The 15,520-nt window shown below is 33.4% G+C and overlaps 1 protein-coding gene across 11 annotated transcripts in view; it reads left to right on the top strand.

Annotated features, from left to right (window-relative positions):
- Nucleotides 1-15,520, top strand: part of RPS6KA3 (ribosomal protein S6 kinase A3) — a 173,052-nt gene that overhangs the window by 68,266 nt on the left and 89,266 nt on the right. For 4 of the 11 annotated variants that reach the window (XM_010334871.3, XM_010334874.3, XM_039475434.2 and 1 more), the window contains exon 2: nucleotides 14,484-14,540. In XM_010334871.3, coding sequence (XP_010333173.1) covers nucleotides 14,484-14,540 — 57 coding nt within the window. The other 7 variants (XM_074391543.1, XM_074391544.1, XM_039475436.2 and 4 more) reach the window with 7 other exon arrangements.

Raw genomic sequence — 15,520 nt, 5'->3', positions numbered from 1 at the left:
TACACACATAAATGAGTAGAATAAAATAGAGAACAAAAAGTAGACCCACGTAAGTACAGCCAACTGATTTTTGTCAAAGTTACAAAAGCAGTTTGATATAAGGATAAATAGCCTTTTCAGCAATGGTGCATGGAGCAATTACACATCTATAGGTAAAACAACAAGCCTCAACCCAAACCTCACACTATGCAAAAGTTAATTTAAAATGGATCATGGATTTAAATGTAAAACTGGAAAACTTTTAGAATTTAGACATAGGAGAAGATCTTCAGGACTGTGGGCTAAATGAAGCATTTAAACATGAAACCAAAAGCAAATTCTATAAAAGAAAAAAGCAATAAATTGAACTTCTGAAAATTGAAAACCTTTTTATCTACGAAGAAGACTCTGTAAAGAGGATGAACCTGTAACTGAGACCGGACTTGTATCTACAATATTCAAAGAACTCTCAAAACTCAGCAGTAACAAAAACAAGCAATCCAGGCAAAAAATAGACCAAAGAAATGAACAGATACTTTGTTAAAGAGAATAGCAGATAAGCATATAAAAAGATGTTCGGCATGGTTAGCTATCAGGGAAGTGAAAAAAAAAAATGCGATATCACTACATACCTATTAGAGCAGCCAAAATAAAAAATAGTGACAATATCATATAGCGAGGATGCAAACAAACTGGATCACTCGTATATTGCTGGTGAGGATATAAAATGATATAGCCCCTTGGGAAAATAGTTTGACCATTTATTAATAAACATATACTTGCTATACGATCCAGCAGTTGTACTGGGCATTTAACACAGAGAAATAAAAACTTACATCTACGTAAAAGTCTGTGCGCAGATGTTCATAGCAGCTTTATTTGTACTATACAAAAATTAAAAACCAAATGTCCTTGAATGGGAAATGGTCAAACAATCTAGCACATCCACATCATAGAATAATACAACTAGGTAACTAAAAAGGAATGAATTGTTGATACACACAACAGCTTGGATGACTCTCAAGGAAATTATGCTGAGTGAAAAAAGATTACATGCTGTATGATTTATAGGACAGTCTTAAAATGACAGAATCATTGCAATGGAGAATACTGATTGCCAAGAATTAGGAAAAGGGAAAGGAAATGTGGTCATAAAGGGGTCACATGAGGGATTCTGGTGTCAATAAACTGTTCAATATCTTTACTGTAGTGGTGGATATAGAGACCCACACATGGGATAAAATGACCTAGAAAACACATACACCTATATACTTGTAAAACCAGTGAAATCTGTGTAGGATCTGTGCATTGTACCAGCAGCAATTTCCTGACTTTGGCAGGAAGTTATATAAGATGTTACCAGTGGGGTGAAGTGATGGGTGGGACCTCTCTGTATTATTTTTACAACTTCCAGTGACTTTATGATCATTGGATCATTTCTAAAGGTAAGAAAACAAGTTTAAAAAGCATTAGATAAAATGTCTATTCTCAATTAAAAACTTATTCCTAGTAATTTTACTCATAGGAATAAAAGGGTGTGTGCTTAATACTTAAAAAATCATCTCAAACCAATAACCAACATCATGCTTGATAGGGACATTTTATAGGCATTTTCATTAAAGCTATGCCTGCTATTTTCACTTCTATTTTGCATTCTAGAAGAGCTTGCTGATGCAATTAAATAAAATAAAGGAGTATTCAAAAGAATAAAAGATTATTCATATATGATATAATTATCTACTTTGATTATCTAAGGAAATCCTCTAAAAAGGTTTATTAAAACTAACGATAGTCTAGTAAGATGATATTAGACAAAATGTATTCAGAAATCAACAAACAGCTTTCCTGTTTATGAGCCATAAACATAAACTATAATGGAGAAAAGATCTCATTCAAAGTGGCACCAAAAATATTGAGTGCCTAGAAATAAATATAATAAGCAAAGGACAGGACCTAAATGAAGAACTGAATTGTGTTAAAGAACAATTTGAAAAAATGAGAAAAAAAAACTATGGTTTTTTAACGTAATTTAAATTACTTACAAGAGGATTTGAAGTTTGTTTATTCTTGGTTTTTAAGATTTGAGGTAACTTCCTTTGTTTTGAATAAACTCAGATTTTTAGTTTTTAAAAATTTCCTTAGGTTTCTCTAAGTTACTGCTTATGTGAGCAGTTAAAACTTAACAATTTTTAGTAAAAAAAATTTTTTTTTGAGACAAGAGTCTCTGTCACCCAGGCTGGAGTGCAGTGGCACGATCTCAGCTCACTGCAACCTCTGCCTTCTGGGTTCAAGTATTTTTCCTGCCTCAGTCTTCGAGTACCTGAGACTACAGGCATGCACCACCATGCCCAGCTAATTTTTATGTTTTTTGGTAGAGACAGGGTTTCACCATGTTGGCCAGGCTGGTCTTGAACTCCTGGCCTCAAGCGATCCACCCATCTAAAGTGCTGGGATTTCAGGCATGAGCCACCGCGCCCAGCCTAGTATTCTTATTAATACTACTTATGCTGAATACATATACATGTAGAATTAATCATGGAGCTCTAATTAGAAACTATATTTGTGGTTATCTTTTCAGAAATTAGTTTTGGTGGCTTTGCTACTAGGTTATGTTTATACCTAGTTTTAAATATAGATGTACATATTTTAATTAGAGTGAATCATTTGGATTGTTTCTTCCAAAGTCAATTCACCTAGAAACATGTCTAAAACACTTTGTATTGAGATACAGTTGATACTACACAAACAGGAATCCTGTTAAACAGGTTCTGATTCATTGTGTATTTGAGCAAGTACCATTGTATTATACTTGTAAGTTATTAAAGATGTTTGTTAGAGTATATATAAGTGTTAACAGTTATATTATCAATAATGTTTATTAGTTCATTCAGTAGACATTTAGCATCGCTTGTCTTACAGATGGGGAAACAGAGGTTTAAATGATTTTTGCCACAGTCACAGCAAATAAAAACTTGGACTTTGAAGCCCAGCATAATGGTGTATCTGTTTTGGATAGGAGGGCTTCATTAAACCTCTGGAAAACAGAATAAATCACTGGACTTGTTCATAGGACTCCTGAATTAGCTAACCCAAGTAATACGTTAAAAGGTTATCCAGAACTCAGATATTTAGCCGTAGAAATGGAGGTGGACCCATTAGGGCAAGGGGTTCTTAAAATCCGCTCAAATAATAGTAGTTGTCATTTCCCCTGCAAGATGAGCAGGGAGAAAGAGAAGCTGATACCTCCAAAACACCCAATGTGGCTGGGCATACTGAGCTGTACCACAACCTCCAGCATAATTAGTATCCAAATTTTATGGATTAGAAAACTGAGATTCATGTTAAGTCGCTTACCCAAAGTCACACCTATAATAAAGAACAAAGCCAGGCTTTGAAACTTGATATCAGACTCCAGAGCTCATGATCTTTACACTGGCATTTCCCAGTCTTGTCTAATCACAGGTGTCCTCTAACATGCCTGTTTGAAAAATAATATACTTAACCATGGGGCTTCTGGGAATTCTGATTCAGTGTCAAGCTGAGATAGGTCCAGATAATATATATTTAACAGGAACCTTAGGTAATTTTGATCATCATGCAGATTTGAAGAATATTACCAATGCCATCATGTACTGAGGGTTAGGGTTTGAAGGTATTGGAGAAGCAGGAATAGGATTAGGAGTGGATGCCATTTTTTTAATTGTCACTTTACTAGTTTAGTAAAATAGATAAGATTGTAGAAATTATAAAATTGCTTTAAGTTCCTTAATCTGCACAGAAAATATTTTTTTCTTTCAGTTGACAACAGTCGTACATCAGTTCTTTGGCATTATCTATGTTTACATTGGGGAACAAAAGTACCACTGACAAATATAGATAAAACTATTCTGAATCCAGAAGTGGAAGAAAAAGTTATACTTAGAAGTAACATAAAAACAACTTCAAACATAGAATCAGTAATTTCCTTGGGTATGAAAACCCCACGAAATTTTAAATAACTTTAATCTAAAACTATAATTCTTAAAGTTTTATAGAAGATCTTAAAACTTTCAAGCTATGAAAGCTCCTGGATAGTCACATATTTATGGATGAAGCAACCACAACTTAGAGAGGCTTGGGGACTTGCCCACAGTTAGTGGCAGACTTTCAAATCCATGCTGGCCAAGATTACATAGAACTCTTACGGATTACAGATAAGTACCAGAAAAAAGTGACTTTTCCAAGGATACACCAGTTTTTAGAAATAAATGTAGTGGCAAGTCATGTTTTTCGTATATTTCCTACTTTGTTTACCTAATTTTTCTGTTTTCTTTCATTTTTCATTGCCCTAATGAGAATGAATATATTTAAAGGAATTCCTTTTAGGAGATTATATAATTTGAAATATTATATCTGATCAATGATATGTTAGAAAAATGAACCATAACCTTCCTAGAATAGCATATTTAACAAATAGATACTTTCAGAACTTGTTATGTTAAAGAACTCTAGTTTTCTCCACTTTAATTACAAAACTATTTTATGAATGGAGAAAAATGAGCATAGCTAGAAGCCTGTATATGAATTCTTACAGCAATATAACAGTATTTCTATGTAAGTAGTAGGAGCTTTGATTTGAACTTGGGTTTAATTATCTGCAAATTTAATAGCTCCGTGATCTTGGACAAGTTATTAAACTGTCAACTTAACTTTTTTTTCTTCTCTGTGTAGTAAATTACCTCATAGATGGTTTTTAATGATAAATCGGGATTAAATGAGACTATGTGTAACACAGGTAGCACTGTAGTTTGAACAAAATAGGCAATGAATAAATGATAGCTGTTACTTATTTCCTTGACCCAGTAGTTATTTAGAATATTAATTTCTGAGTGACTGCTTTAGTTTTATTTCCTTAATATTTTATTATAATACAAAAATATGATCTGTGTAATTCCTGCCTTTAAGAATTTTAAGCTGGCCAGATGCAGTGGCTCATGCCTGTAATCCTACCACTTTGGAAGGCTGAGGTGGGAGGATTGCTTGAGACCAGGAGTTTGAGGCTGCAGTGAGCCAAGATTGCACCACTGCACTCCAGCCTAGGTGACAGAGTGAGATCCTGTCTCTCAAAAAAAAAAAAAAAAAAAAAAAAAAGTTTTACATTTACTTTATGGCCTAGAACATGGTCAGTTTTTATAACTTTTCGTAGAAACTTAAAAGTTGAAAAGAACCCATATTCTTTTTACATTATAAAATTCAGTATCTAACTGTTCTAATATAAATTATTTCAAATGTTCTGTCCTTTTGTTCATTATGCTAGCTGATATTAGTGCACTAAAATTTTCTCATCCATTTTGTTTCCATTTATTTTATGTCATAGTCTCCAAAGCATCTGCTTTTGTGTTTTGTGGTTGGTTTAGTCATGGTTAAATGTTCAAAGCTATTCATTTGCTGTTTTTAATGACTTTTTTGCTTAAAAAATAACACATGCTAATTGTAGAAAATCTGAAAAATAAACATACACAGAAGGAAATAAACCTCTGCACTTTTACTATGGAATATTATTAGAAGATTTTTATGTGATTAAGAGTAGGGGTTTTAGGGGTATGTGCAGTGGCTCATGCCTGTAATCCCAACACTTTGGGAGGCTGAGGTGGGCGGATCACTTGAGGTCAGGAGTTCGAGACCAGCCTGACCAACATGGTGAAACTCAGTCTCTACTAAAAAATACAAAAATTAGCTGGATGTGGTGGCACGCACCTGTAGTCCCAGTTACTCAGGAGACTGAGGCAGGAGAATCACTGGAACCTGGGAGGTGGAGGTTGCAGTGAGCCAGGATTGTGCCACTGTACTCCAGCCTGAGTGACAGATCCAGGCTCTGTCTCAAAACAAAAAACAAAAGAGTAAGGGAGTTAGAATTAGATTTAGGTTTGAATTTGGGCTCTACTTATTAGCCTTAGGCAATATACTAGACTTTCTCATCTATTCAACAAATATTTATTGAACACCTACTGTATGTGCCAGGCATTTTGCTAGGGGGCTGGGGATCCAGTGCTTAGAAAGATTGACATACCTATCTTGGCTTAATTTCCTCATTTGTAAATTGGTGATAATACCTCATGAAGTTGTTAAGAAGCATCAAAGATAATAGTGCTTAGCATTTGCCTGGTATGCGGGAAGAGCTCAGTAAATGATAGCAATCATTACTGTGTATATTAATATTGATTATATCTTTAATTAAAATGACTTTTAATCAGCATAAAGTCTTTTGCTTTATATTTTATTTTTGGTATTAATGCCATAAACATTTGTTTTAATTTTCTTTATACTTACCTGTTTGGTTTGAGTTTCTCTTTAAAGTAGTAAATAGTTGTTTGTTTACTTTTTTAAAAATATAACTTGATTCTTAAAGTTTTGATTATTGACAATTTTAAACACGTACCAGACTGGAAAGAGTAGTATAATGAACCACCGTATTCCCTTAACCCATCCTCAAGGATTATCAAACTGATGGCCAATTTTGTTCCATTTCTGCTTCCTTTTCTCATTCTGCCAACCACCCCCTTCCCCGATAAATATTTGCATTTATACTTCTTAAAAGATAGACTTTTAAAACTCATAAATACCTTACCATCATCACTCATAAGAATATCAGTAATTCTTTAATAACATCTAGTCACTTCCTTGCATAATTAGACACTTAAACTTTACATTTCTTACATTATTACTTTTGGAATGATTTCTGTCATTTTATATTTTTTATTCTTGTGAGGTTTTTTTTCTTCTTCCATACAAATTGTTTGAGGATGTTATAAAATATAGAAGAAAGAATTATGGAGGTAAAAAGACCTGAGTTTGAATCCTGCTTCTGCCATTCAGTAATTAAGTTGGCTGAGCCTTGGTTTCCTCGACTATAAAATAGGAGGGAGTAATTATACCTGACTCATGTTCTTAGGGTTGAATGTGATGCCTGCAAAAAGTATTATTAATAGTCTCTGCCAGTTATTTCTTTAGTGATTTGGACTGTAATATATATTCTTGGTTACTGTATGGTTTTTCAAAACATTCCAAAATTTATATTTACTGTTACTAAAAATAATGGTTTTAAAATATCCTTCTAGGAAAGAGAATTTAGAATCTTTGCTTCTCCTACTACCTCTTTTATTTTGAGTTCACTTTAATTTAACCTGAGATTACAAATCCTACTTTTAACTTTCTAAAGTGTTTTTTTCTTTTATATTGTTTATATACTTATATCAATTATTCTTCCTTATTGACCCCTTTCCTTTAGTGGGATTAACTATTTTACTCAGTTATTTCTAGATACTAAGTGGGTATCAGTATACTTCTCCAGTTCTTTTCTACCTCAGTATTCTTTATCTCTTTTTTTAATTCTCTTTTGATGGTCTAGGATGTACCTTTGAACAATTTATTTTTTTTTTAAACTACCAGGATGGTGAAAACTTGACTTTGCAGATCTAAGAATAATTTCCTGTGACCTTTGTACATGAAAAGCTAGGATGAGGTATAAAATTCTTAGATCATAACTTTTCCTTTTCAACTCTGTAAGTGATTACTTCATTGTCTTCTGGCATTTTATTGTTGCAGAGGAGAAATCTGAGGTCAGTCTGATTTCAGTTCCTTTGAAATAACCTATTTTTTTTTTCTGCTTGTATGCTTGTAGGATTATATCTTTATCCTTGAAATTTAAAAACATTTGCCAGGACATGTCTTGGTGTTGATGATCTCTGTTGAACCTTCTCAGTCTCCAGTCTCAGGTATTTTTTTCAGAACTGGAAAGTTTTCTTATACTTTTGATTGATTAAACTGCCTGTTTTTTTTTTCTTTAGGAACATCTGTTATTCATAGATTATTTCTATGTCTGTCTTACATAGTTTTTAAAATCTTTTCTTTCTTTTCTTTATTTTTTTTTTCATTTACTCAAGTTTGTTCTCTGTGGCATGGATTCCGTTTTCTGCAGTGTCAATTCTAATACTTGCTATTCACAATGCAGATTTAATTTTGGCTACTATGTTTTCATTTCTTTATTCTTATCTCAACATACTCTTGTTTCATAAGCAGAATTCCCCTTAGAGGGTAACAGTTCAAAAAACATGAGGTGGATCCAGGCCTGAAACTTGGCCACAACCACAGGACCAGGGAAAAAAAGTTTCTGAAAGGGTCCTCCTAAACTTAAAAATGTAGATATAACCAGAGGTCATTCCTACCCTCATCTAGAAAATAGAACAGTGCTGGGTACTAACAGACCTTAAGTAGCTAGAGGAATAGTAAAGCAGGCACAAGGGCACCTTAACTAGAAATAAACTGATTTTTCTAATTACATGTATTGTTTTCTCTTTATAAAATTTATACATAATAAGTGCATATAACTTTGAAAATACAGTACAAAGAAGAAAATCCTATGACCCAGGTAACGACTGATAAGATTTTATATGTTTTGCCAGTTACATGCACACATGTTGGGGGGGGGGATGCAAAATTGGGTCATAGTATATAGTTTTGTATCCTTTTTAATTTAATATATTACAAGCATATTTTTTGCATCATTAAATTTTCTTTGAGGCCCTGATTTTAACCATTGCATAGTATTCCTACATATGAATAGATGTATTATGATTTATTTAACCAGTCCCTTGTTGGTCACTTAGATTGTTTTCTATTTTTCAGTATAATGAGTATGATGAATATCACTGTACATAAGTCTTTATGCACATCTCTGATATTTCCTTAGGATAAATGAGGAGCTGATTCTTAATCCTGTCACATTGGTAAGGATTATATACATTCCTTATTAAGAATATAAAGTGCTTGTTACTTATTGTTTCAATGTGATTGCATAGAAGATTCTTTGGATTCTGAACAATTTGATGGTATCTTAACCAAAGTTTGAGAGAGGTTTCTAATGCCTCATGCTCAGCACCTTCAGGATGGAATTCCTATTGCATAAGCTTTTGGACAGGAAAACTACTGCTGATATCAGGGAGTTTGGACGGTAGATGTACCTGTGGAATTAAAAAAAAAAAAAAAGTATGGTCCTTGCTCATTCCTACAACCTGGGTCTCCATATTAATACACTAGGGCTCTGGATCCTTTCTTTTCCTCCTCCCTTCCTGTTACTTCAGACTGTTACTCTCTGTGAAGATTCTTCTGATGTCCATATGTCCATTTCATTTCTAGGTAGGAGAATGTCAGTAGATGGTATGCCCTGCTGAGTTCAAGGTAGCATTTTATCAGTCACAGATTATTTTTTGGTCCTAACATACTTAGACATGATGATGTCCTGCTGAAATCAAAGTATTTTTTTAACTAATTATATTTTCAGAGGTATCAAACAGCAGACTGGAAAAGGACATTGTTGTAACATGCCATTACAACAAAACAATCTGCTTAATAGAATTGCTTAAAATGCAAGTTTTTAAAGTAATAAAATATTTTTAACATCAGAATTTTCCTTAAAATACTTAGGAATACTCTAGTGTTCCTGACGCCTTGGTTCAGAAATAATTATTTGAATTATTCTTCCTCTATAAGCTTGGAAAATGATCTTAGGTGACAATTTTTACAACATTGAAAGCAATACCTGCTGAAAGTCAAGGGAACAATCTCCTTTATCTGATTTGTTCTGATGAGACCCATATTGTAGGTTATTCTATTGTGTGACTTTATACACATTTCAGGCTAACAAAGTAAAGCATGATTAGCAATTCCTAACCTTTTCCAGTATTTCACATCACATTTGCATATATACAATCTGCCAGGCTCTGAGATTTTTTGGCTGGAAGGCATTATGGTGGGATGAGAGAGGATAAATACATTTGCCTTACTTTTAAACTATTTTTTGTCCATACTCATTCTCTAACTACATTGTATAAAAATATAGCACATATATAAATGATCTCTTCCACCTTGCTTGGTGGAAAATTGACTGTAGTGAATGGAAAATTGAATGTAGTGAACAGGTATTTCAGCACTCTCCTGTACTTCTGCATTGCATTACATCTTTAGAAGTTATCTGTAGAAATGTAAATGTTATACAGTCAATTGAGGCAAAAGAGAGGAAAATAAGTAACATTTACTGAACATAATACTGTCTCTTGGTGGATCTTTTTAATTACAACATCCTTATGAGGTAGATATTATGTGCATCTTGTGAATGAAGAAACTCAGGCTCAAAATATTAAATAACTTACCCAAGTTCAGGTAACTACACCAGTAAGTGACAGAGTTGGAGTTTAAATGTGGTACTGGCCAGCTTTAGAACACTTTTTTTTTCCCACTTGTTTCTTAAAATTAAATGTTTTCTTGTTTAACAGGTACTATTCCTTAAACTTGGGGGAAAATATGAAGTAAAATATTGAGTAAGACTGATAATCCATGTAACCTAATCTCTAATAAAGCCAAGGGTCATTTTCCAAATGGGAAACTTAACTGCAGAAGTAACCTTATCCTCATTTCTAATAGATATCCTTTGAATTCTTGGAGAACATTGGCTCACTGCTTTAAAAATTAAATTGTTCAGTGTTTTAAATTTTTGTTAAACTCAGGATGTAGATATTTTTACAAAAAGTGGAGCATAAAATACCCTTCAGATTATGTTTCACTCAATTTTTTTCTTAGGTTGCTTTGTTAGTATATACTATGCTATTAGCTGGGTGAGTAGTTGAGAAAAGAAAGTTTATTGTAAAATTTGAGATGACATGAAGCTAAAAATAGTGAAGAGGCTGATTGACAGATTTGAAATCTAATCTGTAGAGACTAGCAATGGATCACAGCTGGAAAGAGATGAATGAAAAATTTTAAAGTTTTATTCACGGAATGAAGAGTAACAACAGGTATGGATAGAGGATGCAGGGTGTGGTTGCAGTGCAAGTAAAGAAGACAAGGATTCAGTCAGAAAACCTGATATGTCAGCATTGTGTTGAGGGCATTCCAAAAATAATGCATATGTGAACTGTATTAACATAAGTTTATTTTCTAGGTCAAAGGAGGTAATATGCCCTTTACTCTGCCTTGGTCGTATGAGGGTTGAAATGTTAATTACATATAACTCCATATACCACCCTTTAAGATAAATTGGAGCATGCTCAGAAAAGAAGGTGGTGATGAGTCTTAGCTGTCTTAAAGAAAATGTTTGAAGGAACTTGTTATCTAGAAAAGACAAGAGTCAGGGCGGATTAGAGTCATAGATGTAGATTTATTACTCATCAAAATCACAGACTTCCTGTGACTTTGCAGATAGAATACAGGCAAGTTAGGCATCATTTATTAGTAATCCTCTTAAAGAGAATTTACAGCTGAGAAAAGTTGCTATATAATGAAAAATTTCATGCAGCAGGCAGTACATTTTTAGAGATAGTATAGTGCCTAGTGAGGTAGTACATTCTCGTCCTGGTAGTATTTAAGCATAAGTATAAGAATAAAGTAGAAAGAATTTAAACATATGATGTATAATAGGAACAGAAGACTTTTGAGATGCCGTACTAATTCAAAGATTTTTTTAATTCCAAGATCAAAAGGACTTCACAGAGTATTATTTTATCCTCAGGAGGCTACCTCATCTTAGTAATAGTAATGTACATTGATACAGCTCTTTACCATTTGTAAAGTTTTTTCTTCTGAATTCTCTCATTTTGGAGCCTGGTAATACTCCTTTGGGTAGGTAGACAGGACAAGTATCCTCATTTTGAACAGGTAAAGAAATAGGCTAGCTAAGAGAAAGTCTGAATTGCCTCAAATCATAAAGCTTATAAGCAGCAGCCTAGGGCTCTACCCTTGGTCTACAAATTCCAAGTTTAGTGCTGTTTCTCCTGTACCACTTTTCTTTAAAAGTAAGTTATAAGTTGTGATACTTGTTTTGCATACATTAAAAATTGCAAGGAACAGATGGTTCTTAAATTTTATTCCTAAGAAAAACGTACATGTAGCTCAAGTTAGACTGAGGGTTCTAAATGCCAAGCAGTGGGGAGTCACGGGGGCAAGTCTGTGTTACAGAAAGATAACTGTTTACAATTAATGAAAAAAATCTGGTTTGGGCTGCTAGATGAATGATGGTACCTTTCATTAAGATGGCAAATATAGGAGAGGGAGCAGGTTGGTAGGTAATTGAGCAGGTGAGGTAATTGAATTTTGGACATAAGAAAAATAGGTGACATTGATTGTTTACTAAGTGCCAGACACTATGCTTAGGGTTTTGTATCATTTAACTCATTTAGTCTTTACTACAACCCTCTGAAGATAAACCTTTTCAATCTTTATTTTCCCTATGAAGAATCTGAAAAGCTTAGATTGTTTAAAGAACTTATCCAAGGCTTCATAGGGCAAGAATAGGAATTTAAATCTCTATGTCTGACAACAGAGCCACAATTGTTAGGAGCTAGTTCTTTGGAACATTTGGATAAGAACAACCAGTATTCAGTTGAATAAATGGTTGTCACTTTGAGGAAAATGAAATATTCTAGAGATATATGAGTGTCCTTATACCAAAGAAGAGGACAGTGTTATAGCCTTTGAACATACCTTAGGAGAATAAAGATTTTATACCAGCTTCCACCTTTTCCTGAATTTTGGCACTGTTTCTGTGCTTCGTAGTATTATATAGGCATTCCCTAATCTAGGAACATCTTCTATGAATGGGTGAAAGTGAAAGGTGCCCTTTGTATAAGGTCAATAGACCCTTCTAGGATTGGGGCCATGTTTTATTAACTTTTATCTCCAGCTCAGTTCCTAGAACATAGCTTGAATGAAATGAAATGAATGAATGAACGAATGAATGGTAAATAGGGATGTGAAGAACAAAGAGGGGAGTTCATATTCAGAGCAGCTGCCTCCTGTGTAGTTTGAAGTGATAGGTGGGCTGTCTTTTTTTCCCAGGTAATAATGCTCCAAAGATGGTTAGCTTACATTCTTGTATACTTGTTGAATTAATAGTCAGGGGCTATTCCTTTTCCAACTGAGGGAATGAGAGAAGAAACTATGTGTTCCTGACTTCCGCTTTTGTGATTTTTAAAACTTACACAAATAATACATATTCATTGTAGACATTGTAGACACATTAGAATATTCAAATAAGCAAAAATAAACCATTTAAATTGTCTAAAATTCTACCACCCAGAGATAGCCACTGTTAACATTTTGGTGTATATCCTTCCAGAGTTTTTCCCATAAAAATATATACATTGAAATATGTATATATTTATTTAAAATGCGATCATTACAATCCATATTGTTTTGTAAACTGCTTTTTCACTTATTACATGTGACTGTCTTTCTATGTCAATGAATTTACATCTTTATCATCATTTTAATGACTGCATAGTATTCCATTATAAGGATGTACCATAATATATTTAACTAGTTCTCTATTGTTAAGAATTTAGGTTTCCAATTTGAAGTTCTTTTGGAATAAAAGTTATGGTGAGCATTCTTGTATGTACATCTTTGTACAATTATCTACTTTTAAAAAAATAGAAGTAGAATCAATGAGGCATTTCAAAACTTTATGTGTGCTATTTTGGTTTTTTTAAAACACAGACTCAGAATTGCCTTCCTGAAAGGTTGTGCTGATTGACACTTTCTCCAGCAGTATGTCCAGAGTACTCTTTCCCCGATACCCTCATTAACACTGAGTGGTTTTTTGTTTGTATGTGGTTTGGTTTTTTTGTTTTGTTTTGTTTTTTTGTAAATCATTACCAATTTGAAAGGCAAAAGGTATCTTTGGGTTAAATGCATTTCTTTGATGAGTACTAAGGCTGAACTCTTTTTTCCCTTATTGCTCATTTCTGTTGAGGTTCATCGTTTTTTCTTACAGGTTTGTAAAACAAAGCTCTTTATGTATTGAGGATACCAACCCTTTGTTATATGTTGCCTTTTTTTGTAATCAGTTTGTCTTTTATCTTTTTTCATGTCTGGCAGAAGTTTTAAACTTACAGATTAAAATGTCATTTTTTTCTTTATGATTTCAACCTTCCTTACCCCATGAGTGTTGTTCACTTATATTCTAATGTATAATTTTATTTTTGACATTTAAATGTTTAATCCATCTGGAATTTATTTTGATGTAGAGATTGGGCTTAATTTTCTCTGAAATAATTAATCAGTTCCCTTGATTAATTATGAATGAAGTTGGAATTTAGAATGTGTTTTGCCATACAGTGTTGTAAATGATGTTTGGTGAGGATTAAATAAGACCATTTGTAATGCATTTAACTATTAAACTCAAGGGCTCACGTGGAAAGGTAATAATCATTTATTATATTACTTCCATGGAAAAATGTTTTTATAGTTTCAAATAATTAACCTTTGAAGCACAGCCTGTTGCAAATTTAGCAACTGCATACTCATATGGTGGTTCTACTTCATTAGAGCCCTCTAGGGGTGAAAATCTTCCTCAGTTTTTTTTTGGTTTTTTTTTGTTTTGTTTTTTGGTTTTTTTTTTGGTCTGCCTTCATTTAACTTTAACTGATGTGAGGTCTGTTTTGGTAACTTTCTGCTTGCTGTGCTTTTCACAGAATGGACAGCAAATTATGGATGAACCTATGGGAGAGGAGGAGATTAATCCACAAACTGTAAGTAAAACATTTTATCACAAAGGGTATAGATAAATGAAATACTAAAAAAAGAAAAATATATATAAATAATGGATGAGCACAGACCAAAAAAAAAAGATAAATGAAATAATGTAAAGTTATTCTTATTTTTCACCTGAGCAGAATAATCATTTTACGGTATTAGAAACTCGTTGGTCCTTTCATATTAACTTTATCAAAATACATTATTGAGTATGCCAGGGAGCCCTCTAAAAACTATTTGATAAGAGTGATTTTAAGAGAAAGACAAAATTGCTTTATATTATTGAAAGTTCTTCATTAGTGCCTAAAGCTTATGTTTTTTTGTTTCCTGGGTTTTTTTTTTTTTTTTTTTTTTTTTTTGAGATGGAGTCTATCCTGTCGCCCAGGCTGGAGTGCAATGGGGCAGTCTTGGCTCACTGCAACCTCAGCCTCCTGGGTTCAAACAATTCTCCTGCCACAGACTCCTGAGTAGCTGAGATTACAGGCGCCTGTCACCACACCCGACTCATTTTTGAATTTTTGTATTTTTAGTAGAGTTGGGGTTTCTCCATGTTGGCCAGGCTGGTCTCGAACTCCTGACCTCAGGTGATCTGCCCACCTTGGCCTCCCCAAATGTTGAGATTACAGACGTGAGTCACCGCACCCAGCCTAAAGCTTATGTTTTTAAAGAACCAAACTGATCATAAATTTGTTAAAGACAAATTATAATGGCCATACTTCACAGATATGTTTAACATAGAAAGTGGATGTTCACCATTTTCTCATCTGGTTTTTTGTTGTTGTTTATTCCTGAATCCCCAGTAACTAAACCAATATGCCTGGCACATAATGGACACTCATTAAATTTTACATAACTGACTTAATAAATTGTTCCCTACCACCACACACAGAATAACTATTGTCAGCAGCTCAGTTATAGTCGTCTTGACATTTTTTACATAAGATAATTATTATTTATGATTACAAAATACATATTC

The sequence above is a fragment of the Saimiri boliviensis genome, chromosome X (assembly GCF_048565385.1).
Source record: "Saimiri boliviensis isolate mSaiBol1 chromosome X, mSaiBol1.pri, whole genome shotgun sequence".
NCBI classification, from domain to species: Eukaryota; Metazoa; Chordata; class Mammalia; order Primates; family Cebidae; genus Saimiri; species Saimiri boliviensis.
Note: the sequence above shows the minus strand (reverse complement) of the source record. Positions and strands in the feature narration are given on the sequence as shown.